The sequence below is a fragment of the Lampetra planeri genome, chromosome 29 (assembly GCF_965212315.1).
Source record: "Lampetra planeri chromosome 29, kcLamPlan1.2.h2, whole genome shotgun sequence".
NCBI lineage: Eukaryota > Metazoa > Chordata > Hyperoartia > Petromyzontiformes > Petromyzontidae > Lampetra > Lampetra planeri.
This window is the reverse complement of record NC_136135.1, coordinates 4,078,032-4,104,434: the sequence shown is the minus strand read 5'-3', so window position 1 is coordinate 4,104,434 and position 26,403 is coordinate 4,078,032. Positions and strand designations below refer to the sequence as shown.

General features: G+C 48.9%; 1 protein-coding gene across 2 annotated transcripts in view; it reads right to left on the bottom strand.

Annotated features, from left to right (window-relative positions):
- The window catches only part of LOC144728598 (serine/threonine-protein kinase SIK2-like), an 87,098-nt gene that overhangs the window by 24,013 nt on the left and 36,682 nt on the right, over positions 1-26,403 (bottom strand). For both annotated transcript variants that reach the window (XM_078608133.1, XM_078608134.1), the window contains exons 4-8: positions 24,247-24,408; positions 6,393-6,517; positions 5,467-5,590; positions 839-1,239; positions 167-319 (exon numbers count right to left, since the gene is read on the bottom strand). In XM_078608133.1, coding sequence (XP_078464259.1) covers positions 167-319; positions 839-1,239; positions 5,467-5,590; positions 6,393-6,517; positions 24,247-24,408 — 965 coding nt within the window. The remainder of the gene's footprint in view (positions 1-166; positions 320-838; positions 1,240-5,466; positions 5,591-6,392; positions 6,518-24,246; positions 24,409-26,403) is intronic.

Here is a 26,403-nt window from a genome sequence, read left to right as displayed (position 1 = left end):
GGCTTAAATGCTCACTGTGCAGCAGCCCAAAGCGTGAGCTGCAGGTAAACACACGGGCTGTCCGCTTCAGGTCGCCGCTCGAGTTGGTGAAGGCGGCTGCTTCTGCGTGCGCGTACACGTGCGCGTACACGTGCGTGCGCGTGCACGTGCGTGCGCGAGCGTCTACCTTGGCGAGGGCCTGCTCGGCGATGGTGCTCGGCCGCCGGTTGCGCGCGTCCACGCGGTGGTCCACGGGGAAGCTGGAGCGGTGAGCTCTCAGGCGGTCGACGAGCAGGTGGTAGATGGCGAAGCAGTGGTTGTAGCTTCTGTTCTGCAGCGACTGCTCGCGCACGCAACGCACGCGGCGCGGGGGAAACGGCAGGTGGTGAGCGAGGTTGGGGTGTCCGTCGCTCGCTCGGACGGTCGCTGTGTCGGCCGTTTGGCGGACGTCGTCAAAATTTAAAAAAAATCAGCGGAAACAACTTTGCAATGTCTTCTTGGTTCTTTCGGTAAAGTCACGTAGAAGGGAAATAATAAAATAATAAAAATAAAACATAATAAAATAATTCTCACGACGTTTCGGCCACAACGCAAGCCGACGGCTGCTTGCATTGTGGCCTAAACGTCGTGAGAATTATTTTATTATGTTTTATTTTTATTATTTTTATTATTTCCCTTCTACGTGACTTTACCGAAAAAACCAAGAAGATTAATCCCTGCAGTCACGAAAGCTTTAAATCGAAACTTTGCAATGGGAAAACTGTGCACGCTGTTAAGCAGGGGACGAGGGGGGAAAAAAAACCGCGGCAACGACGGATAACGTCGCTCGGCGAACGTAACGCGACTCGCGACGGGCTACCTCCAGCGTCTTCTGCTGGTCGATGCCCAGGCTCTGCATGAGCCTCAGCACGTGCTCGTTGTACTGGGGCAGGCCCGGGCTGTACAGTGGCGATGGCGACGCGGACTCCGACGCGGCCGCTGGCTGGACGGACACGGCCGGTGGCAGCGGCGGCGGCGGCGGCGGAGGCGGCGTGGGCGGCGACGGGAGGGCGGTGGCGGCGGCGGCGGCGGCCGTGACGGCAGACGGCTCGGCGCGGCTCTGCTGCTCCCCGAGCGTGGCCATGGGCGGCTGCTCGGGCAGCACGAGAGCGCGGGGCGGGCCGCCCTCGCCCTGAAGCCAGCGGTGCTGCCGGATCTGCGCGATCGTCAGCCGCTTGGACGGGTCGAGCACGAGCATGCGGCGGATGAGGTGCTCGCAGTCTGCAGCGGCGCAGCGAGAGAGAGGGAGATGAGTGAATTAAGAGAACGATTGAAGACGGCGCAAACGGTTGACGGATACAAAAAAACAGGCGCGTCACAAACGGACGGATAAATAAATTGGTAAACGCGATACGGCGCGATAAAAACTGTCAAAAGTTGATTGCAAAGTGTTCGAACGAAGCGTGTCGATGAAGCCAACTAGCATGGTTTTCTGTACGTGTTTGTGTATATATGTGAATTATCAAGTTTTCCCGTATTGTGATTTTAAATAATAAAACATAGTTTCACAATCAAACACGGATAATCGAATGAGGAAATAAATCTCTCGGACAAACGAGCGAGCAAAATATACACACAAACATACAAGTAGCCAAACAATCCAAAGTAATTAATTAGACCAACGAATACTGGTGCTGTTGTCAGATACACAAAGCACAACATTGCCACGTCAGAACTGAGGAAGGGGCTTGATTAGCTCCAATACGTTTACGTAAGAACTCGTGTATGTACGTCATACTTTGTTGTTGTTATTGTTGTTATTGTTATTTAAAATAAAGCTAACGTTACCCACCTACGCAGCGATAATAATATGACACATTTATTAAGTGGAATCTGCACAATAACACAAACACACACGCAAAAAAAAACGATTAGCCTTCCTTTAAAATGACTCAGCTTTACAAACTGAGGTCAGGAGGGGGAGAGGGGGAAAAGGAATTAATTTATACAATTGTTTCCAAGCGCCGCCACCGTTGTCGTCGAGTAGGTGTTAATGCGTCATCACCGCCGTTCGTTTTTGCGTCTTTTCATTTTATTAATTTAATTTCACCCAAAGAGATGAATATGATTATCGCGGCGACACGTTTTGCCTTGGCTCACGCGGCCTCTTGCCGCCCCCCCGACCACCACCCCGGTCCCTCCCGCACCCCCCCCCCCCCGTGCCTGTGGGGGCCTATCGCTATGAGGATCCAGATTCTCCACGCGAGCTATGGAGCCCGTGGCGGCGCCACGCTCGGCCGGAAACAACAAAATTGAGAACCTCGCGTCAACGCAGACGATCGGTGCGGTCGGGATCGCCGTTTGCTCGGTGTCACGCGTCGCACCGCGTCTCCTTCTGCTCGTGCACACGGCTGCGTTTGAATGCTGTCATATATTTAGAAGCGTGCGTTCAGATCGTTTCAGATTGTTATGCTGCTATGCGTTTCTACTTGATGGGTCACTTCGCTGCGGTATCGTTTGTGGCCATGTCGCTTCTGATGAAGAAGCTCACAGCTCGGTGGGCCTTACGTGGTAAAATGAAAATAGCTTTATTTGTATATATTTTTCAAGCGATTTGTTTACCTTTCCTATACTTAGCACTCCTATCGTGTTTTTGTATTGTTTGTTGTTGTACCGTTCTTACCCGCCCCTATTGGATATCTGTGAAAAAGAGCTTTATAGCTCATCGTATTCCTCCACTATAAATACACATTCTGATTCCGATATGAGAAGTCTAAATCTGGCTTATGTAACCATGACATTCCCTAGATTCCTCCATCAAAATATCTGAGGGAGCGAGCATCGATGACGCACTGCCGTCGTTTCATTTTAGCCCTCTAACTCCGAGACGGTAAAAACAAACAGCAAAGCGAATACGAACAAAGTCAACGCTTTTTAAGCGAACAAAGTACAAGCGCAGAGGAGAAACGAGCTGTGCAAAGAATGCGACTCCATCGCTCAACGAGCGGCTGCGGCGGCGTGTGAGCGGGGATCGGCACTCTTGGCTCGAACAAAAATGAACAGAAATTATTTCACGATTCTGCAAGTCCAAAGGGGGGACGCGAGATTTGTGACGAAGGACGCGACGTCACCCCTATCGTGGCACGACTTTGTCGCGGCTTTTCGCGTGAAATCAAAACAACGGACCGGAGGACCAGTCGCGCTCCTAGCGGCGGGGCGGTGCCTCCAACGGGGACAGACATTCCTGCGCGCACAATTCAACGGCACGCACCAAACGTCTCCATTTCGGCGGCAGACAATGGTCACTCGATCAAGCTTGAGTTTTTTTTTTACTACTCCGTAAAAATTGCGCTATTTTTAAGTAGCAGGAGAAAATTTACAGCTCAAAGCTGATTTGTTTATCAGAGTGTAAAACCAGCTCGTCGGTAGCTTCGTCGGGCAAAACGCGCTGCCATCTCTGGTGGGATAAAACGCAGATTCTACGTTCGGGATTTGCCCGGCCCGTCAGTGACGTCCAAGACCACCGTGCGTCTCTGCGTCCACGGGCCCCCACCCCCCTCCTCCGCCCCCCCCACCGAGCGATGCGCGGTGTGTCTCTCGGCGACGTTTACAACCCGCTCCATGTAATCACCGAAGCAGAAACACATTGACGGCGACTTTTGGGACCTCATCGGGCGGTCTCCACTGGGGCGTTCAAATCCTGCAGAAGACTGATGCCGTTACGCGTATTTACACAACGGCGTGTATGTGAAACGTGCGGGGGGGGGGGAACGAAAGACGTTCCTCCCCCACCCCGCCCCAACCTCGCCCCCCTCCCATTTAGCCGTACGAACTGCCTAGGAAGAGCGCTGATCTGAGCAGGTGTTAGTCGTGAGCGGGATCGGCGCTGTGGACACAGCGGCAGCTGGACGCAGTGCTGTCCCGCGCCGACTCTCGCTCACAAAACGTGCCCCGTCAATGTCACGTGTGTGCGTGTGAAAGTGTGTTGTTCGTAAAAATGGAAGGAACCCGAGAAGAGAGGAGGACCTAGCAGCGAGTGGCTCGCTGACGACGTCAGAGATTGGAGCCAGAAAGATGTGGCCACTGAGCAAATTGGCACTACAAGACGGTCAGGAAAGTGGAAACGAATGACGAAATGTGGCAGTGGATACCTACAGGCCTAGCTGCCCATGGATCGTGATGATATGAAAATATACTTCTTCGTCTCACTGTGCTCTCAATCATCTACAGCCCTTTGTCAATATACTGCTGGAAGGGTGCAGTGGTGGCTAGGAGATGTTAACCAACTCGCCTGGGATAGAGGAGGTCGTGGATTTGATCCCGATCCTGACGCCTGCTGTATATGTTGAGCATTCATGTTCTCCCTGTGTCGCGCGGATTTTTCTCTGGGTCCTCCGGTTTTTCCCTCCACATTTGGAATCAACGTCACGCGTTTAGAGCATTTGCCTGCTATAGGTTTCCACTTGAAAAGCCACTTCTAGATTTGAAGTTTTCGTGACTGCAAAGATTCATACTCTTTGGTTTTTTCGGTAAAGTCACGTCGGTAAAAATATAAAATAATAAATGAAAAAAACAACTAAATTAAATCACAAGTGATTTCGTGATTTTATTTAGTTGTAATCTTCATTTATTCTTTTATTTTATATTTTTACCTACGTGACTTTACCGAAGAAAACCAAAGAGTATAAGCCACTTCGTTGAGCTATCATTCGTGGGCAGGTCACTACTGAAAAAGAGCTCTATATAACTCAATGGGCCTTACTTGGTCAAATATATTTTTTAGTTTACTTGTGTAATGTGAGGATATATCCGGCTCACTGACGTATCACAACTCGTCATGATGATTGGCTCTGCCGGTCCTGGTCTATAGCCAATGGGGGGAAGCCTAGGGGCGTGGCCCTGACGTAATGGAAAGGTGACAGCTGTAAGGATTGGTTCTGCTGGCCTTGGCCACAGCCAATGGGGAGATGAGTCAGGGGCGTGGTCCCGGGAGCTTACGAGGGAGCCTGGAATATTCCATGGAGGCTAACCAGGATTGGTGGAAACGTACCACGTGACCCGGGTATTAAATAGGGGTGGAGACGAACGACACGTGGTCAGAACGGGAACGAACAGAGGAAGGGGGCCACGCGGGAGCAGGGCTCCGGGTTGCCACGTGGCGGTGTCTCTCTCTCTATCTGTCCCTCTCACGCTGCCTGTCAGCAGCATGAAGGAAAGCTGTAATGCAAGTTGAATAAAAGACGGATTCCAGAAGTCGCCTCAACGACCTTTATTACACTTGGACTCGAATACGTTCAGGAATCCACGTGCTCCTATTTTCATCTCTCGGTGTAATTGTAAGCGTGCACCTTCTCCATGCTTCGTTATGCAATGGGCCGGTTCTTCAAAAAAGGTCATCGCTATATTTGCGAGGCCGTAGACAATTCTCCGCGTGTCTGGTGGCGATGCCGCTGGGTGGGAAGGCATCGTGTTACTCGAATGACGATGGAGGGGGGGTGGGGGATTCACCTTCAGACATGAAGTAGGGAATGCGAAATCGCCCCTCCAGTACCCTCTGCTTGAGGATGGGCAGCGTCGGACCGTCAAACGGGAGAGCTCCACACACCAGCACGTACAGCACGACTCCGAGGGACTGCGGGACACACGCATGCATCAAAGACAAAGATCCACCATATAGCCTTAACAGACTGTAGGGGCAAGTGCTGTTAGCGAGCACACGCAACGCACACACCCCCACCGGCACGTAACACGCACGCACGCGCACACACACACACACACCACCACCGGCACGCACGCAATCGTTTATTGTGCATCATACACACAGAGTGCACACTCGGGATGGGTTTTTGATTTTAAAGAATATTTGGATTTCTTTGGGTCTAACAATAGTGACGTCACCCGATGCCCCATGGCAGCACTTTCGGTGGGAAAAGCATGGAAGTGGCATCATGCAAGTGGCATCGTGCTTTTGGATCAATCCAAAAGAAAACTGTCAAAAATTATAACGTACAAAATAAAGATGATCGATTATTTGAAACAATCCAAAAAATCGGGAACACATTCCAAACAGAATTGGGATCTTCCTTATTACAATATTTTGGCTTTAGTGATTTGAAGCTGCGATATCTCCGATGAGAACGGTTGGCTCCGATTAGCACGATTGCCCACGTACAGTGTGAAAGAAGTTCAACATACATACGTGCATCTCTGCAAGCTTGTTGTGTATATGTAGAACTTCTTTCCCACCAGCGACCTGCACCGGACGTGCGTGCGTAGCTTTTTCTTTCGCGAGCCATATTCACACGTGGCCCTCAAAGAGTGTCGGCGAAAGGGCCGCGCAGTTGCTCGCGGGCCCATTTGACCCCGCCAACCGCTACGAGCCCCCCGCCAACCGCTACGAGCCCCCCGCCGCCGCCGCTGCCACCACCACTCACCCAGACGTCCAGCTGCGGCCCCTCGTACTCCAGCCCCTCGAACACCTCGGGGGCAGCGTACGGCGGGCTGCCGCACCACGTGGTCAGCGCCTCGCCCCGCCGGAAGAAATTCCCAAATCCAAAGTCTGCGCCGCGGGAGGTCATCGTGGGGTCATGGGGAGGGAGGGGGGTGAGGAGGGGAAAGACGTAGCGGTAGTTGGCAACAATTCGGAGCGCGGGCATTATGTGTTGAGTGTTCGTAACACTATTCTTGGGTTTTTTCGGTAAAGTCACGTAGGTAAAAAATTAAAATTAACAAAAGTAAAATAAAAATAAAATAAAAATCATGACGTTTCGGAGGTAACACAAGCCTCTGTCTTCAGGTGGAACCGTCACAGCACGATAGCTGCATCAAGTAAGAGAAATTCCAAGAAAACAGTCCTTGTATATATACTGGTTGAGGAATTTCTCTTACTTGATACAGCTATCGTGCTGTGACGGTTCCACCTGAAGACGGAGGCTTGTGTTGCCTCCGAAACGTCGTGATTTTTATTTTATTTCTATTTTACTTTTATTAATTTTAATTTTAATGTTTTACCTACGTGGCTTTACCGAAAAAACCCAAGAAAATGAATCCTTGCAGTCACGAAAGCTTCAAATCTAGGATTCGTAACACTGGTCGATGTGCAATGTGTACAGTCCTTTATAAATCCAAAGCTGGTTGGAGGGGGTAGGGGGAGCGCCTCCCAACTCTGCACGGGTTGCGGAGGTTATTTGACCGTACTTCACCGTGCTCGTCAACGGGGGTTGGCGTCAGCGGCTCAAGCACAGACGCGAGCGAGCAGAAGTAAAGTAACATCAAGTGTTATTTCTGCAAAGCCCAATGTTGCCCACAAAGTGACCCGGTGACTTATAGTAATATCCTGTTATGCACGTAATCCCTCATCAAAGCGCTTATCCAGACTCAAAGCCTGCTTAGCTTCCGAGATCTGATGAGATCTGGCGCATTCCAGGTGGTTTGCATGAATAAATTCGCACTTAGCCAGAAAAGCTTCACGAGTTCCGAGACAATTTTCTATTCAGACGGTTCCAACTTGGGACGTTTGGCAAATGCATTTTTGCGTGTAACAGGAAACTGGAAGTGTTTGGGGAAAACTCACTCGTTAAAAAAAAAAAACATATGAACTGAACACAAAATAGGTCAACAAACTACTTGCTACTCTTAGGTTTTTTCGGTAAAGTCACGTAGGTAAAAATAAATAATAAAAATAATAGAAATACAATTATTTAAAATGATATTATTATTTCAATTACTTATTTTTATTTCTATTGTTATTTCTATTATTTTTATTATTTCTTTTTACCTACGTGACTTTACCGAAAAAACCTAAGAGTATGAATCCTTGCAGTCACGAAAGTTTCAAATCTAGAACCTACTTGCTGTACTTCCACTTCGCAGGAACTTAGTGCTTTGTGGATGGGTGCATCACACATATACACGATCCGACAGCCTCTCCACCACGTCACTCAAGTACTATAAACGCATGTTTAGAAACGTGCGTTTAAAGCAACTAGCTGCTATAAATGTCCACACGATAAGCCACTTCATTGGGCTATGATTCGTGATCATGTCGCTTCTAAAAAAGAGCTGTATAGCTCAGTGGGCTTGGTAAAAAACAATTGTTGATAGTTCTAGTTGAATAGTTTAACCATGGGAGTGTCGAACAATATTATTTTAATTCCTGTGAATTAATTCAATATTGGACAAGCTAGACGATAGAACGATCTAGAGGGAAGCAGAAGAGGGAGATGGGAGAAAATGAGAAGGAGAAAATGAGATGGAGGAACGAGATTAGTAGATTTGGGATTTGGAACGCTCACAGCCACGACAGAAATAGAAAATAACTGATATCAATGCAAACATTACAAATTAATTGGTTTTCAAATGGGTTACCTAAACGGCGGAATAATCTCAAGACGTCTGCCACACTTGGGAGGTGCAAACATCGCCAAACGAGGATTGTTCAACATGCGTTTGTTTAACATGCAACAAAAAAAACTAACCACGTCTCATCACGCTAGCTACATTTAAAAGGGTTAAAAACAGCGATGTTTGAATAAGATAAAAAAAAACCCCAACAAATTTTATTTGCGAGGGAACAATGGAAAAATTAACGATGTGTTGTGGTCCTGCAGTTCACTGACGTGTGTAGGGGTGGAGTGATGGGGGGGGGGCGCATTATCGCTGAAGTGGCAATAATAGCAATCCCACTGGGACCTATGGAAACGTGGCACCATTCGGGACCGTTAATCAAATGGATGAACATAATTTGGCATTTGTGCCGGATAGATTTGAATCGGCTCTTTCCACGCACAGTCCGTGCCGGGCTTGCGCAGACTGGAAACCCGTTTGTTTGCAAGTCCTTCTCCGAACATCATATTCTAAAACAACAATAAACAAACCCACCACAACAACAACAAAAAACCCACAAAATATGGACAAAATAAGGTCATTAAATGGCTCCACATTACAACCAAAAAAAATGTGGGTCCTTGACCGACTGCCACGGGGTAAGAACGGAAAAGGAGATGATGTCACAGATCCCAGTCACTTCCTGTTCGCTGTCACGACATTTAACGGCCATGTGTGCGCGTGTGCGTGTGTGATGGCGCAGTGGGGAGCGGTGGCGCAGTGGTTAGAGAGCGCTGCGTTACTAACCCGGCCGCACGGGTTCCATTACCGCTTCACGGCCAACACCAGTGACGATTATCTGAACCGCTCCTGGGCCTCCCTTAGGTCGACTGAACCTCAAATGAGTACCTGGTGCGGTGTGTAAACATCGTGGTGCTGGCCACCCACCCCCTCGTGTGCCGTGCCGGCCTTCATAGGCGCTACTCGCAAACAGCACTTGCCCCAAAATTCTTCTAAGGCTACATGGGGGTCTTTGTCCTTGTTTGTATATTTATTTTCTTACCCCCCCCCCCCCAAAAAGCACTGCCTGTTCCCAGGCTAATTCCACAACAATGGGTTTTTTTTGCAAGCAACATTTTCCGCTACCTTCATTAATGCGATAAGAGCTGGGGAGAGGGAAAAGACTCAACATTATAAAGTTTAAGAGGAAGTCCCCTGGAGTAAGGAACCATGATGAATGCTGTACATTTTCCCACAACTGACGCTCTTGCCAAAACGCTCATTTCATATCAAAGTAATTTGCCAAGCGGCGAATAAAATACAACTCGACCTTCAGAGACGACGGTGCCACGATAGCAAAATGCGACGTTTGCCACTGGGCGAGTTTTCCCATGCTCGTGGAATTCACTCTGGCCGTTGTAGGATATTTTTTGTAGGATTTATTTTGTAGGATTTATTTTGTAGAATTTATTTTGTAGAATTTATTTCGTAGTATTTATTTCGTAGGATATTTTGTAGGATTTATTTTGTAGGATTTATTTTGTAGGATTTATTTTGTAGGATTTATTTCGTAGGATATTTTGTAGGATTTATTTTGTAGGATTTATTTTGTAGGATTTATTTTATAGGATTTATTTTGTAGGATTTCTTTTGTAGGATTTTTTTTGTTCAAACGTCCGTGGAGCGTGAAACCGAGAGACTGAATTTGAGGGTGAAAGGTACGATTTAATGCACGCGATTAAGCATCCCTCTTAAGGCTGCCAATGAACTACATACAACTGCGTGAAAGTCACGTGTAAAAGCATTAAAATAAAAACTATGCCCAAAGTAAACCTGTTGTCAACATCTGTTGCACTGGAGGGTTTCTAGCTACTCAACACAAAAAAGGGCTTTTCGTGTTCAGTTTGCTGTCCTTCCCCCACACCTCCGATTGGCACGGTTGGCTATGTACGGTACGAAAGAAGTTCAACATACGTAGATGCATACGTAGATGCATACGTATACTTGCACGCACGCTTTTGTTTACGTCTGCCAGTCGTGCCGTCGTTCTGCCGCTCGACGCCGTGGCCTCTTGACTCCGCGCAGACATTTATCTCAGGCGTACGTGCACGCGAGAGAGGACACGACCGTCGCGGGGAGCTGGTGACAGGGGCGGCATCGATGTGTCCCCCAAGCGGTGTTGCGCAAAGCGGCTTTTGGCCTGCGACGAGGGGGCCTTTAAGCGAGATTTTTCGTGTCGCCATTTGGCCGATGGACGTTTCAAAATCTCACCGGTTACCATCACGTACCGCTCGCGTTCAACATACCGCAAGGTGCTACGAGCAGGAAACGAAGGGGCGTTATTCGTCAAATTGTACCTCTCACCAAAAAAATATGAACAACAAAATATAGCAATTTGATAATATAAACCAAGCGAAAGTGCCGATGAGCGTGTCCAATGTGCTCTCGCAAATGAGGCTTTATTCTGGAGCAAAGTTGATAGCCCGCATAGTCGTGCGAGCTTCGTTGGAACACTTCACAAGGCACTTCTTATAGTTTGTGCAGTCTCCCCGCAGAGGATTTACTTTTTTTAATCCTTTATATTAAGTTCACTTGCTTGCTTGCTTGCGCGCTTACGACCGTGCAAATCTTTCGGTCGTTTTTTAACCTACTTCCCGTGATCCAATCTAGCTGACATTTTGCACACAGACTCGTTGTGCGTGACAATTAATTTTCGTGAAATTTTTTTTTCAAAATTTTACACTTTTTAGGAAAAAATAAATTATATTTAATTACCAATTGCTTAATGGTGGCAGGCAATCATCTGACCCATAGGTGGCAGCCATCTCAAGCGAGAGGACTCTAGCCGCCACGTATATAAAGGATTTATAGTGAAAAACTTTGTTTTTACGGGTTAATTCTTTCATCCACTTAAGCTGCCCACTCTCAACCAAAGCCCACGTTTGGACGATGAGATTTCACGAGTTATCTGGATTCACTTGTGTGCCTCTCGCAATTAGGTTTTGAGGAATAAGACATTAAATTATTTGACTAACACCAAACTAAACTTTTTATTTTACCATGTAAGGTCCACGAAGCTATATTCTACAGCTCTTTTTCGAAAGTGACCTTGCCACAAATGATAGCTCAACGAAGTAGCTTATCAAGTGAAATTGTATCGCAGCCAAAAACGTGTGATGTTGATCCTAAATGAGGAGGGTAAAACCGGAGAAAAATCCACGTGACCACGGGGAGAGAGACACCGCAAACTCCAAATATACAGCAGCAGGCGTCAAGGATGGGGATCGAAACCCCATGGAACTCCAGCATACCAGGCGAGCTGGTTAACATCTCGCCACTGCGGCGCCCTGGACACCAGTGGACCGTCACTCTACCTTTCTAGATTTGAAGCTTTCGTGACTGCAAGGATTCATATTCTTAGGTTTTTTCGGTAAAGTAACGTAGTTAAAAAATTTAAATTAATAAAATAAAAATCACGACGTTTCGGAGGCAACACAAGCTTCCGTCTTCAGGTGGAACCGTCACAGCACGATAGCTGTATCAACCACCTCTACATAACAAAAGGCTCAGTCCCATTTACACGCACCTTTACATAATCTGCACCTAGTTTACACAACAAAGGCTCATTCCTAACAGCGTGCTTCAGCCGCACCGAACCTCACAAAAATAATATTCAGGGCCTACCTTGGCTCCTCCCACCCTCAACCAGTATATACACAAGGACTGTTTTCTTGGAATTTCTCTCACTTGATACAGCAATCGTGCTGTGACGGTTCCACCTGAAGACGGAAGCTTGTGTTGCCTCCGAAACGTCGTGATTTTTATTTTATTTTTATTTTACTTTTATTAATTTAAATTTTTTACCCACGTGACTTTACCGAAAAAAAAACCTAAGAATACGTCACTATACCGTCAGCTACCTGCCCCTTCCCAGACCACGAGACCAGCAAAAAAAACTTCCCAACGCCAAAGTCGAGCAGCGAGTCATGACGAGCGGTCTCCCTGGATGCGCGTCGCCGGGTCTATAACCGGGAGAAAAAAAAATGTTTTTTTAGCAGAATTTTTGTTCCAGACCCGACCTTCAACTGGCAGACATAAGCGCCTGATGGACTCCCGCTAACGCCGTCACTTTACTGTAAATAACGTCACTGTACGGCCGCGGTGGAGGCTGCTGCTGCGGCAGCGGCGTGGATACCGGCTCCTCCACAACCGCACCGTCGGAAAATGCAGCAGAGGGGGTGTGGGTGACAGGGAGGTCACAAGCCAGCCGAGGGTTTAACCTCTCGCACAGCCGGTCACATTTTTTCCACGTCCGATGGAAATCTCGTCTTTAATGGCAGAGTGCACCTGTCCTCTCGGTTAACAACGGGGCTATTGGGAGCTGGGGAAGATGTCTTGAATTATTATCAACGTGTCCCTCTGTCTGTGCCAGGCCGTGGGGCGGTTTGGCGCCCGTGTCAGGGCCTGGTTGCGGTTCCACATCTCCGGCCGGGGCGACCTCGCGTCTTTTTTAAAACAGAAATGCGTTTTTTTGCATCTTCCAAGTAAAACACGTTTCCCAATCGGAGCTGAACACCAGCTGGGCTTCGTCCCCGCCTGCCCGCCCACCAGGTGAACAAACCCCAACTGGAGCTCACTTGGTGTAAGAGCAAAGTGATCTTCAGCAACACTCACGTGGCAAAGGGGGGCTTGCTGGCTGCTAGTGGCGAGGGGGATTAAGGGGCCGTCCATAAATGACGTCACGCGATTTTGGACGATTTTTGACCCCCCCCCCCATCGTCACACGGCGTCACAAAAAGTTAGACCCCCCCCCTCAAATATGACGACACAAAGCTCTGCCCCCCCCCTTCCCCACAAAAAATAAAACATGCTTCAAATCGCTTTAAACTACTGTCATTGTAGTGTGTATTTAATGTGCCGTTGCACTGTGATGTTGTAGGAGGAAACATTTATTAAAAAGTCTATTTAATTAAGTAGAACGTGTTGTCTATATTTATTTAAAGTTGCATATTTTGATGTGACGTCACATTTCTCAACCCCCCCCCCCCCACTCCTCGTCACACATCGTCACACATCGTCACAAATGTCTGACCCCGCCCCCTAGGTGCGTGACGTCATTTATGGACGGCCCCTAAGAGCTATAGGATCGGAGGAAAACCTTTTCTATACGAGCACCACAGATTATCACGGTTGGCTACATACGGCGCAAGAGAAGATCAACGTACAATACGTACAAGATCACCCCGCGTGTATTTAGTGTAACTTTACTGTGCAGGATGTGCAGGACGCAGCATGACGTTTGTTCGAATGAGATCCAGGCGTGACGTCGATGTCTGGGTTGACTGTGGAATACGTTAGCTAATGTGAACACATGCGTGACTTTTATGCTCAATTAGCGCATAGGAACATGCATATAGGAACATGCATATCGAATGTACTGCACAAAACTGGATGAATTACTTATCAGGTGCCATCTAAACCAACTCTTTGCTTAATCAGCTTATCTGGCGTGTGTTTGTATATTTGTTGATCGTGGGGTGCATTTCAAAATTTACTTTTTTTTATTCCAGCTCAGATAGCGTGTCATTGACAGCGCGTGGCACCAGCTACCACGTGCTGCGTGTGACTGCACTTTAATCGCTCGACAAACACGGCATCGACTCTGCCATCCCGTTCTGCCAAACCGAGCGTGTGCGCGTCCGTGATATTTTTCGTGCTCATCCGGCCAGCGTGAGTCTGCCTTCGGCCCCCATCTCGCAACCACAAAAACTGAAGAGACTTCGCAAAGAAACCGACAAGGCAGGTCGATAACACCCGATGTGGCCAATCCGCAATTTTGTGAATTACACATCTGATTTAGCGGCATCTTCCAGGGCCGTGTTTTTTTATTTTATTTTAAAAGCCTGCTTAAATATTTGCCGAGTGAGCAGCAAGCTGCATTGTACGTGCGGCGACGCACACACCCAAACGACGTATGTCCCGGCTCCCCAGCCAAATGTACTTTGGCATTGGAAAGCCACTGTTGATTCCAGCAACATCAGATCACATTTGCTGAATAGACACATCACCCCCCCCCCACCCAGTGGAAATTTATGTATTTTAACATCATCGCCTGGCCTCCATTAATAATAGATTGGGCCTTTGGATATGCGGCTAATAAGGCAAGCGTGTACGTAAACCTTCCACCCAAAAACAAAGATCCCCCGTATAGATTTAACAGAATGTTGGGGCAAGTGCTGTTAGCGAGCGCCTATGAAGGCCGGCACGGCGCACGAGGGTGGCCAGCACCACGCCCGTCCGCCTTTGTCTCCCCAGTGGCAATGTTTACACACCGCACCAGGTACTCATTTAAGGCTGATGCGACCTAGGGGAGGCCTAGGACCTGTTCACATAATCGTCACTGGTGTTGGCCGTGAGCGGGAATCCAACTCGGGACACCGGGTTCGTAGTGCAGCGCGCTAACTGCTACACCACCGCTCCCACGCACACAGAGACACCTAGAAAATAAGGGGTGTGTGGAGAGGAAGATGCATTTCTGTTGAACTTCAAACGGGTGAGAAATGCATCTCGCTTCAATTGCGCAACGTTTTAAGACGGCTGACCTATTACTTAAAACCTGATTTTTTTTAAACGCGGGCGCAAATATTTCGGATCTCATAAGCAAGGCGGTTTTTTTTTCCGCCTCGATTTCCATTCTCTTCGTCGGGTGTCTCCTTGATTTCATTTCGCCTTCGCCGCCGTCACATTTCTTGGGGCGACCCGGCTCACTCCTGAGAAACGAGACACCCTCACACCCCACCCCCGCGTCTCTCAGTGCGCTCACCTGAGCTGCGTGAAATGAAACTTGATACACAAAAAGCTACGCGTACCTTCGAAATCCCCACGCACCTCCGATGCGTCTCTATGGACCGTCTCTACACGGCGGAGCGGATAGCGTTCCGCTGCGCTACGGATCCGGGCACCCGAGTTCGATTCACCGTCCAAGATCAGTGACAATAATATGAACCGGTCCTGGGCCTCCCCCAGATCGACTCAGCCTCAAATTAGTACCCTGGTGCAATGTGTAAACATTGCCGCTGGGGAGACAAAGGCGGCCGGGCGTGGTGCTGGCCACCCACCCCCTCGTGTGCCGTTCCGGCCTTCATAGGTGCTCGCTGACAGCACTTGCCCCAACAGTCTGTTAAGGCTACACAGGGGATCTTTGTCTATGTCATGACGGTGACCCCCTCCCCCCCCACGTGACTCTTGCGGAATGAAATCTTGATCTTGTTGTACCACGGGGTCTCTCTTTTTATTTATCGAGTTTTTGCCATCCCGGTTAAAAAAAAAACAAAAAACACATTTCCGAAGCTTGTGTGGGGGGGGAGTTGACTTAATTTGAAGGAAAAAAACCGAACTCATTCTCCGCCAACTCATTCTCCCGCGACCCGTTGTCCCCCCTACCCCACCACCACCCCCCCGTTCTATTTTGCCACGAGAGCACAACCAGACCCCCCCACACACCACCCCCACGTGTGCGTAGCGTATGGGGGGGTGGGTGTGTGGGGGTCACATTTCAATTGCTCAGAGCAACTCCCCCCCCCTCCCAACCCCCCTCCAACCCTCTGCCCAGTCATGTCCCGCATGCTAATCATCCAATTGACGTCAATCGCTAACTCTCTCGCGCCTTGAAGCGAGAGGCTCGTGGCATTTCAAAATAAAGGCCCTTTCGGGTGGGTGCAGAACGGTGCCGGCTCGCCACCCATTTGTTGTTGTTTTTCACGCTGCTCCTGCTGCTGCTGCTGCGAGCCCGCGCGCTCGTAATAGCAGGTCCCTGCGGGGTGGGCTGGTAGGAACGAACGAATGAATGACTATAATAAAATGAAATGGCGGGGGGTACGATACGAAGGGAGAGTTTGAGGCCTAGTTCTAGGCTTTAGGCCTAGCTGTAGGCTTTAGGCCGCTGTGAGTTAATTTTTAATTAAAATGTTTTAATCAAAAACTATCTCAGGGAATTATAAGGGAATGTTACACTTGTTTAGCCAGGAAAGCCTCACTGAGTGTAAAGTTTTTTGTAGGGTCCTGCCAAGTGTTTGCAGTAGGGGGCGATCTTGCTACACCTAATCGGACATCGGACGGACGGACGGACGATATAATCTATTGTAGGCTGGTTCACTTCGTTCCTACCAGTAAAACGTGAACTTAATACATCCTGGCAAGTTTTGAAAATTTAATGAGGTCCAACCTGTTTGGGGGGGGGGGGGGGGGCTGCCGCTCCCTGCGCCGACCCACGATGCGCCTGCCGCTCACGGCCAACATCAGTGGCGAATATCTGAACTGGGGCCCCCCTAGGTAGACTCAGCCTTGAATGAGTTCAGTGCAGTACCCGTCGTGGTGTTGGCCTTGACAGGTGCTTGCAAAAAAGCACTGGCCCTGACAGTCTACGTAGGCTACCCCGGGGGTTTCTTTGCCTTTGTGTGCGCTATGTGAATAGACAAGCAAGTTCGATACACTAAGCAACCCGAGTTCGATTCCCGACCCGCGGCCAATTGCTCTTAAATGAGTAATCCCCGTCCGGCGTCTGGCGACCAGCAACGAGAAAGCCAAAGGTGGCAAACCCCAGGCAAAGGTGCATTATTTCTAGATTTGACGCTTTCGTGACTGCAATGATTCATATTCTCAGGTTTTTTCGGTAAAGTCACGTAGGTAAAACATTAAAAGTAATGAAAGTAAAATAAATAAAACCATCGGCGGCAAGACCTCCCAGACTCTATGGTCTTCCTAAAATCCATAAAGAAGGCACCCCGCTACGACCCATCGTGTCGACGATAAACTCTCCGACGTACAAACTAGCCCGTTTTCTACCAGATACTCTGCTCCCCTTCACAGGCAAGACCTCTTCGGCAGTACTCAACTCAACCCAATTAGTCTCTATGGTTAAGGACATGGTACTATCTCCTGATGACATTCTCGTCAGCTTTGATGTAGTATCTTTGTTTACCAAAGTCCCAGTACCGGACACCCTAACAATAATTGAGGACTTAGTCCAACAGGGATTGAATTCTGATGTACCTGCGCTGGTTAGGCATTGCCTCACCAACACCTATTTTACCTGGAATGGCACCTTCTACAAACAGAATGAGGGTACCCCTATGGGCTCCCCCTTGTCACCAGTTATAGCCAACATTTTCATGGAAAAGTTTGAATCAGACACCATCCAGACATCCACCCTGCGTCCTTCCCTGTGGAAGAGATATGTGGATGACACTTTCGTCATCTGGCCACATGGCCTCCCAGCATTGAACCACTTCTTGGACCACATCAATTCTAGACACCCATCTATCAGATTCACCATGGAAGTGGAGAAAGACGGTAAACTACCATTCTTGGATATTCTGTTTAAGAGGAGGCTTGACGGATCCTTGGGACATTCTGTCTACAGGAAAGCCACCCACACAGATTCCTACCTGAAACCGGATTCCCACCACCACCCATCTCAAAAGAATTCTCTCATCAAAACGCTATACCACAGAGCCCATGGCATTTCTGACCAACACCACCTGACTGATGAATTAAGACATGTACATCGGGCCCTCAGGATGAACGGATACTCTGACCGTACTATCCGCCAAGCTGTCTCTCCCACCACACAGAAACAACCACATGAAACTCCGACCAAAACTATCACGTTACCATACATAGCAGGCGTGACCAAAAAGATCTCCAAAATTCTAAACAAACATAAGATCCAAGTCCGATTCAGCACAGTGCATAAAATCCGTGATCTGATTCCATCTGTGAAGGATGTCGTTCCTGACTTACAGTATCCTGGAGTCTACAAATTGAGTTGCATTTGTGGTGATTGCTACATTGGAGAAACAAAACGTCATGTTGCTGATCGTGTCCGCGAGCACAAGTCAGATCTGAAACACGGCAGAACTGATTCTTCGGCCGTTGCCGATCATTGCTACAACTCGGCGGGCTCTCATGATATTGTCTTTTCCGAGACCAAGGTTCTCTGCAAGCCTCCTGGCTACCATCAAAGGTTTGTACACGAAGCCATACAAATATACAAACACAGACATAATTTCAACCGTGATGATGGGTACAAACTCAGTAATCACTGGAAAGATGTTATTAACCACGCAAAAAAGACTTAATTACACTTTTTGGACCATCTTATCTGACAGGCACTATTTTAATTTACTTCACCGAGTGTTAACATCCCCAGTTATTTTTAACAGTACTCTCTTCATTTTTCAGCCTGCATTGGTATAAACATGGGCATTTTCGTTCCTTTGTTCTATCATGTGTATCAGACCTCCCCTCCCCCCTTTCTGCCCATTGTGTTGGCGTGCGCAGCAGCCGCGTCCAAGCCGTCGCCAAATGTTTTGTTGGCTCCCTCCCCCTCCCACCCCCCTCCCTCCCGATACGTTCCATTCATTGGCTACCACATTCTGATGAACTCCCCCCCCCTCTCCTCCCCCCCTTCAACTTGCTTATAAGGGATTACATTTTGAATCATTGCTTCACTTGATGCAGCTAATCTGGCTGTGACGGTCCCACCTGATGACGGAGACTTGTGTTGCCTCCGAAACGTCGTGAATTTTATTTTTATTTTTGTTTTGTTTTTATTTTACTTTCATTACTTTTAATGTTTTACCTACGTGACTTTACCGAAAAAACCTGAGAATAAAAAAGGTGCATTATTATGCCCTGACCGCACGAATCGCCCATCCCCACGTGTGCCGCCGCACACACAGGCCACACATAATAGGTGCTCGCTAAGCAGCGTTTGGCCACAGCGGTGTGAAAGTCTCAACGGAGAGATAGATCCTTGTCTTGCGTGTGTGCGTGCGTGCGCTTTTTGTTTCGCTCGGCCAGACTTATCGGACGCGTGCCAAGCTGCGATTGGGAACGTTTTACATGGAAGTGGCAAAGACGCGTTTCTGTTGCGGGCGTTTTTTTGTCGCTGTTGCTGTTGTTGTTGAGAAGCACGTGTCGCCAACGAATGGCCAAAGTCACGGGACAATGCAATAAATAAGTGGCGGCGGCGGAGGCGAGGCGAGAAGGGGCCCACGGAGATTTCAACAACAGCCCACGACGACCCCCGGTCAACCCACACCGCCGAAACAAGCAAGTGCCCCAGTAGTGTCCCAAACACGGACAAAAAAAAAGCCCCTTTGCACTCCCATCACGCGGAACGCTCCGTGCCTGCTGGTCCCATACTCCTGTTGTACAGCTTTCTTTGTTGCGATGTACGTGTGGGAGGGGAGGGGTGGTGGTGTAGCGGTTAGCGCAGCTGCACTACGAACCCAGCTATCCGGGGGGGGTCGATTCCGCCCCACGGCTAACGCCAGTGACGATTGTCCGAACCGGTTATGGGCCACCACTAGGTCGACTCAGCCTCAAAAGTAAATATCGCTACTAGGGAGACAAATGCGGTCGGGCGTGGTGCTGGCAACCCACCCTCTCGTGTGCTGTGCCGGTATTCGTAGGGCCTCGCTAACAGCACTTGCCCCAACAGTCTGTGAAGGCTACACGGTGGATCTTTATCTTTGTACATTTACAGCTCTTCCAACTAAGGGTGCTTCTTATAATCCTACACGCGCGCGCGTGTGTGTGTGCGTGCCCAGATTTGACGTTGATGTTGACCAGAATGAGATAACTTTAAAAACTCCGTTGACACCAGGCACGTCTTCATTTCCTCCAGAAGCATCTCATAATCCGGGGAATAATGTAACATTAAACGAACATTCTGTTTGACCTATGGCAACGGTTCTGTTTGAGTATGAGGTTACAAAGATAAACACCACAACAGCACAGTGTGTGTATATATACACACATATTGTAATCTCATGCAGAGTTAGATGTAGATTCTCGATTGGAGAGAGTACTAACCAACGTTTACGTAACGTTACAAAACACACAAGAACGACTTTAGTCGTAAACACAACACAACCATTGCATCCTTCAGTGGCCCACTTTGGGCTTTGTTCGAATTCTTTCATTCACGTTTCAATCCCCACCTATTGTTTGAAAGCCTTCAAAGAAATCACGATCTGGCGTTTTTGTTAATACGGTTAGCTGAGCTTACTCAGGAAAACATAAAAGCGATGCCGTACCGCGCACATGCATGACATCGATCAGGCATCGATTTGCCGACTGTAAGATTGAGTTTTCCTCTCGAGATGCAGAATGGGCGAGTGAGAATCCATTATTTACGATTGTTTTTGCTAAACGTATGCAAATCACGCGCCAACGTCACTACAGCAGGAGGTTTACAGGAAGAAAAAAAAACTAAAAACATTTGTGGAGGCCCGACTAAGGGGAAATCCGTTCCACAGTTATCCATCCCTGGTATCACTGCTGCTGTCAGTAGGTCACGTGTGCACACATGTATATTGATGGTAACCCACCACAAGGGAACCACAATGCAGTTTTTCAGCAACTGCTGACGGCTTTTGCATGACGCGCAAAGGCTGTGAATGAAACACTGCAGTGCTCCGTTAGACAATTCATAAATAATCATTGTTATTAGTCGTCGTCGTCGTAATAATAACATCGAGGACTGGGGACTACACCTCCACGCTGCTGATGAGGTGGCTGGCTGCCTGGCTCGGCAAGACGAGCGGTAAATACACTAACCAGGTGGGCCAATGAACGCACAAACGAGGTCGTAAACCACGTGGGAAACAATACAATACCAAAAAAAAATCGATTCTCGACTCGAATCACAAACCTCAAATTGTGACGATTCGTCACATCGGCGGGGCCGTGTCAAATTGTCTACGTACGGCGCGAAAGAAGTTCCACGTGCATCCACGTACTTATAATCACCTGCCCTCCAATGCACGTCACACGAAATCACGTGAGCAGTTGTTGTTTACAAGATGCTTGCGCAAGGTGGTGGTCCAGATGTCATGTGACCCCACCCCTCTGTTTGAAATAAAACCTGACTTTAATAACACATTAAGTGGAAACACCCTGTCTAGGGGAACGGCCATACCCTGGCTCTCATACACATCCCATGAGCAAAGGTTGGCTACGTACGGGGGGAGGGGGGGGGGCAAATGAAGTTCAACGTGCACGCGTGCGGACGTACGCACACCGAGCCGCGCAACGAAAGTGGGAATCGGAAAGGGGCACCGCGAGCCGCTTTAACGGCGTCGCAAAAGGAGGCAATTCGAGAAATCCTCCTCCTCCTCGCCCCAGCCGCTGTATAAACCGCTTACTCAATGCCGTGCAGCTAAACAACAAGAACACGTGAGCGAAGACTCCCACCCCCCTCCTCCTACCCGGCCGTTCGTATGACCGCCGACTGAACTCGGCTGTACCCACGTGGCTTCTATGAGTCCAACCCCAAAACTTGACCTCATCGCAGACAAAGAAACCCAGTAAAGTCTCCCTCCCGGAGGCTGTTGGGGAAAGTGCTGTTAGCGAGCACCCGTGAAGGCCGGCACGGCGCCACGAAGGGGTTGGTGGCCGGCCAGCACCACGCTCCGACCGCCTTTGTCTTCCCGGTGGCGATGATTTTTACACACCGCACCAGGCAATCAATTGAGGCTGAGTCGACCTAGGGGAGGCCCGGTTCCGACAATCGTCACCACCACCACCACATTTACTCAGTATGCAAAAACACAGCCGATGTTGCCGAGTCAGGGTCAGGTGAGGAAGACAGCCCAGGATTGGCCACGGATGGCGGAGGGAGGAGCGAGCGCCTTTGCTATAACCGTTGCGTTTTGTTTGCAGAGGTAAAACGCTCGAGGGAAAAGGTGGAAAGCGTGAACGACCGTCCGGGTGGTAAAAGGGTTGCTGCTCATTTGACCCTCATAGCACCGAGCCAGCGGCGAGACATTCCACATTACCGTGGCAGGAGCCAAGCATTTCCATAACTAATCGCCTTCGCGGAAAGACACAAAGTAAAAGTCGTTAATAATGGAGAAACACGCGGCAGACGCGATGCGCCTGCGGGTACGGTTCCAATGAATAAATGAGTCAGGCTCGGGGGTTAAGGGATCATTCTAGGGCAGTGGCAAAGGTCGCAGAGTTTAGTGGTTGAGGCAATGCTGCGAATGGGCCAGACGTGGCTGGAGAGTTCTCCAGCCACGACAATTGTACGTGCGCTGAGCTTCTTTTGCACCGCGCTGATGGTGCACCAGCTTTGTATCCGCCACCCCCCCCCCCCCCCTGGGCGCACTCCTCCACACTTCCATCTGAACGTAATACATCGACGTAATGCACGCGCGTTACCTCCGCCGAGAGAGAGAGAACGAGCAATGCAGAAAACAACAACGGCCATTTAACGTGTTCGTTTTTTTGTTCAAATGGTGCTTGAGACAAATTTGCAACGCGGCTGATGTTAACCTTTTCGGGGGAAAGAAACGTCTCAATCGATTTGTTAAACAACAAAAACTCATGCTTTTAAAAAATACGTAAAATAAACAAAACGATGATTCGCCCAATGGTCCTCCATAGCGATGAGTATCTATATTTTATTTAGGTCATAGTGTTGTCGATGAATGCGCCGTTGAGGTTTTATTTTCCCCTGCGCCACCGCCAATGTAGCAGCAGCACCGCCGCGTTTACGAAAACAAAGTGTTGTATGTTGAACTTCTTTCGCACCGTACGTAGGAACGGAACGTACTTAAGTTAAACATTTTCATGCTGTTACCCCCCACTCCTCCTGCCCCCCCCAAAGCTCCCCCTAACACAATGTTCTTCCAATGTTTTGGAAGGAGAGAAACCACTGACGGTTAAAGGTCAATGTACCATACTACGCATTGGTCTCGGCGATAGGATTACAATCTGGATAAAAAGATATAGCCACGGCCAGGTTACCCGATGTGTCCCCTAGCGACGCAGTTACCACCTGCTCTGTTCGTTTACAAACCCCTCTCATTCATTCGCAATCAACTTCTCAATTGCCATCGAATACGCGCCGTGTCTACTGCACACGACACCCGCGCCGTAATTATAACCCCCGCCGCTGTTAGCCCAGCGCGCTCGCGGACGCAATGGAAACTCGGAAGGTTCCGTAAAATACCGGACGCGTGTCAACGCATAAATATTTACGGGCATTCGGACATGGGTCTTAATGTGCTCCAACTGAGAGTCTGCGAAAGTAGGGGAAAAAATAGTCTAAATATATGATAAATTAAGCAGCGGATGGAACACTGTCGTAGCAATTGTGATATATTGTGTGTGAGTGTACATAAAACGTGGTTCTGTCTCGAGTATGTGCTTAGATTATGCGAGCGTGTTCATTGCAGCTCAGTTGGAGAGGTAGTCGTGGGCCCATGAAATACAAGGGCGCTAGTTGAAATCTCAGCCAGAATTTTGCTGAGTGCATAAAGACAATCACATCATCATCACCACCCCGATCACCATTATAACCCTCATCGCCAATAACCATAATCAACACCATTATCTGTATCATCAAGATACATCATCACGATATTTATCATTGCAATCATCACAATTAACGTCATCATCTCTACTCTGTAATGGGCACCCCCCTCCTTGCGAGTTACATCACTGAAAAAGTCAATAACAATTGCACCAATCTGACTGTGCTCTGCCGTAGGAATGTGCCGTTTCCACCGCTTACACAGAGGCAACGTCGGAAGTCGTTGCAGTTGAGAGCGTGGCGGCTTTACTTGCCGCGGTGGCGAGATGTTAACTTCCTCTCCTGGTACGCAGGAGATTCGTGGGTTCGATCCCGACCCTGATATTTGGAGTTTGCAAATTCTCCCTGTGGTCCCGTGGGTTTTTCTTCAGGTCCTCCCGATTTTTTCCTCCACATTTAGAATCACAGCGTTTATAGTTATTTAGCTGCTATAAATTTCCACGCTTCTAAAAAAACAACGAAATAGCTCAGTGGGGCCTTACCTGGTATAACATTTTTTTTATGACCGACGGGGCACCGGTAAAGAAAAAAATAAACCCGACAACGGACGCGAGCCCCCGTGCGAGCTCTCTTACCGGCAAGTTTGACGTTCATGTTGGAGTCCAGGAGCAGATTCTCGGCTTTGAGGTCGCGGTGCACCACGCCGTGCTGGTGGCAGAACCCCACGGCTGCCAAGATCTGCGAGAACTTCCGTCGCGCCTCGCGCTCGCTCAGTCGCCCGTGGCTCGACAGGTAGTCTGCCGAGAGAAGCGGGGAAGGGCGGCGGGGAAGGATGAGCAACGTCTGTGAAGAGTTGTTTTTTTGCAGTCGCGGTGTGAAACTCCCCAACGTTGTATACACACGTGGGTTGGCCACCGAGTGTTGATCGGCTGGAAAGATGTCCAAACCTTTTCACGCCACGTGCCCGGGAGCTTGCTGAAGAAACCGAATTAAACGTGAGCGATCTACTTGAGTTGCCGAAGAAGCCTCCAGCACCTGGGGCGAACCATTGGACATCGCACCAAGAAACATGGAAACACATCGGAGAGAGGCGCCGGTTTTTTGACATCGTCCTGCTAAATGCCTCCACAATTGGAGCCTCTACTGGGCAGTTATTACACGTGCACGCACGCACGCTTCGGCGCTTTGTAATTCCATTCTCATCCTGATGCGAACGTGTGTGTGCCATCCACAGGCCTCGTTGACCCGCTACACTTTACAAAGACCTCCCCACGCGCTCAGGCAGGGTTACATGACCCCCACGCCACCGTGAGGGTCATGGGGGTCACATGACACCCACACCGAGCGGACCATGGGGAGTCACGTGACCCTGCTTCACCTTGCTGGTCAGCGCGGGTTGGTCAAGGCAACAAGAATCCGATAACGCTTGCCACCAATGTTAATTGCAGTCCGAAATCAAACTCCGTTACCGGGTTCACTGGGCAGCATGCTAATCGTTGCATCACCGCTCCATACAGTTCATAAATGACCTTGATAAAACAAAAAAGACTAATTCTAATTCACCCTGAGTGTGCCCGATCTCTTCTGATCTCTGAAGCTAAGCCGTTTTTAATTCATGCCTTAATCGATTCATTCACACCTTATGTGTATGTATCAAACGCAATTCATACGTCATTAATTATCTTGTTCCATAAGATATGACGTGAGCGCAGAGAGCATTTAGTTTGAAACGTGTTCGCGATTACGCAGCGAATTTTTGTCGAATTTTCTGAAATGCGCCTTTGTAGCAAGTGAATGTAAATGTCTTAAAACAGACGTGAATTAAAATCAATCACCACAAAACTCATTAAATTATCAAGCATTAACAAATGCACAGAAGTGGCGTGCGCGCACAAACGCGCACGGGCACGCCAGCAGGGGCAGCCGAAAGCGTGCGGTCGCTCTGAACGCTGTAACGGCACAAAAGGTGAAACGTTTATAGCGCCCTGGCCTCGCGTGACCCCGTCGCAGTTGCAACATCTCTACAGACAACGTGCCCCCGTCTGCCATGTGCACCTCGGTGAGCCGGGGTGAAGAGTTCTCGTTGGCGCGTTTGCAGCGGTGCAGCGGAGAGAGAGGAGAGCGGCAATCTCGCCGCCGTGGCGAGACGTTAACTGCCTCGCCTGGCGTGCATGAGGTTGTGGGTTCGATCCCGACCCTGACTCCGACTGTATAATTGGAGTTTGCATGTCTCTCTCTCTCTCTCTCCCCGTGGTCGTGTGGATTTTTGTCCGGGTCCTCCGGTTTTTCCCTCCACATTTAGAATCAACGTGCGTTAATAGAGTATACATTTCCACATGATAAGCCACTTCGTGTGTGGCCAGGTCGCTTCTGAAAAAGACCTACGTAGCTCAGGGGGCCTTACCTGGTGAAATGAAAAATAAGTAGTAGCAGTAGTAAAGGACTCGAGCCTTTAGCGGATGGCCACCCTCTCTCCCTCCCTCACTCTCGCGCCAGGCACGAGGACTCTCTTTCCAAAAATCAAAAGCAGCATTAAAGTCGAATTTCCTTTTCATGTAAAAACGCCGTGGCATTTTTACGCAACCTAAATTGGCGATTTTGCGAGCTCCCTCGTTTGTTTCGTTTTAACCGTTTTACAAAGCGGAGCGGTGCCAGCAACGCAACAATACGCCCGTCGCGACATGTGTTTTTCTTTTTTACGTAGAAGGCCTTGCCCAGACCTCAAAGCAAAGGGACCAGGGGATCTGAACTCTGTTTGTTACCGACGCTGAGAGTCGGGATTTGAACTCAGG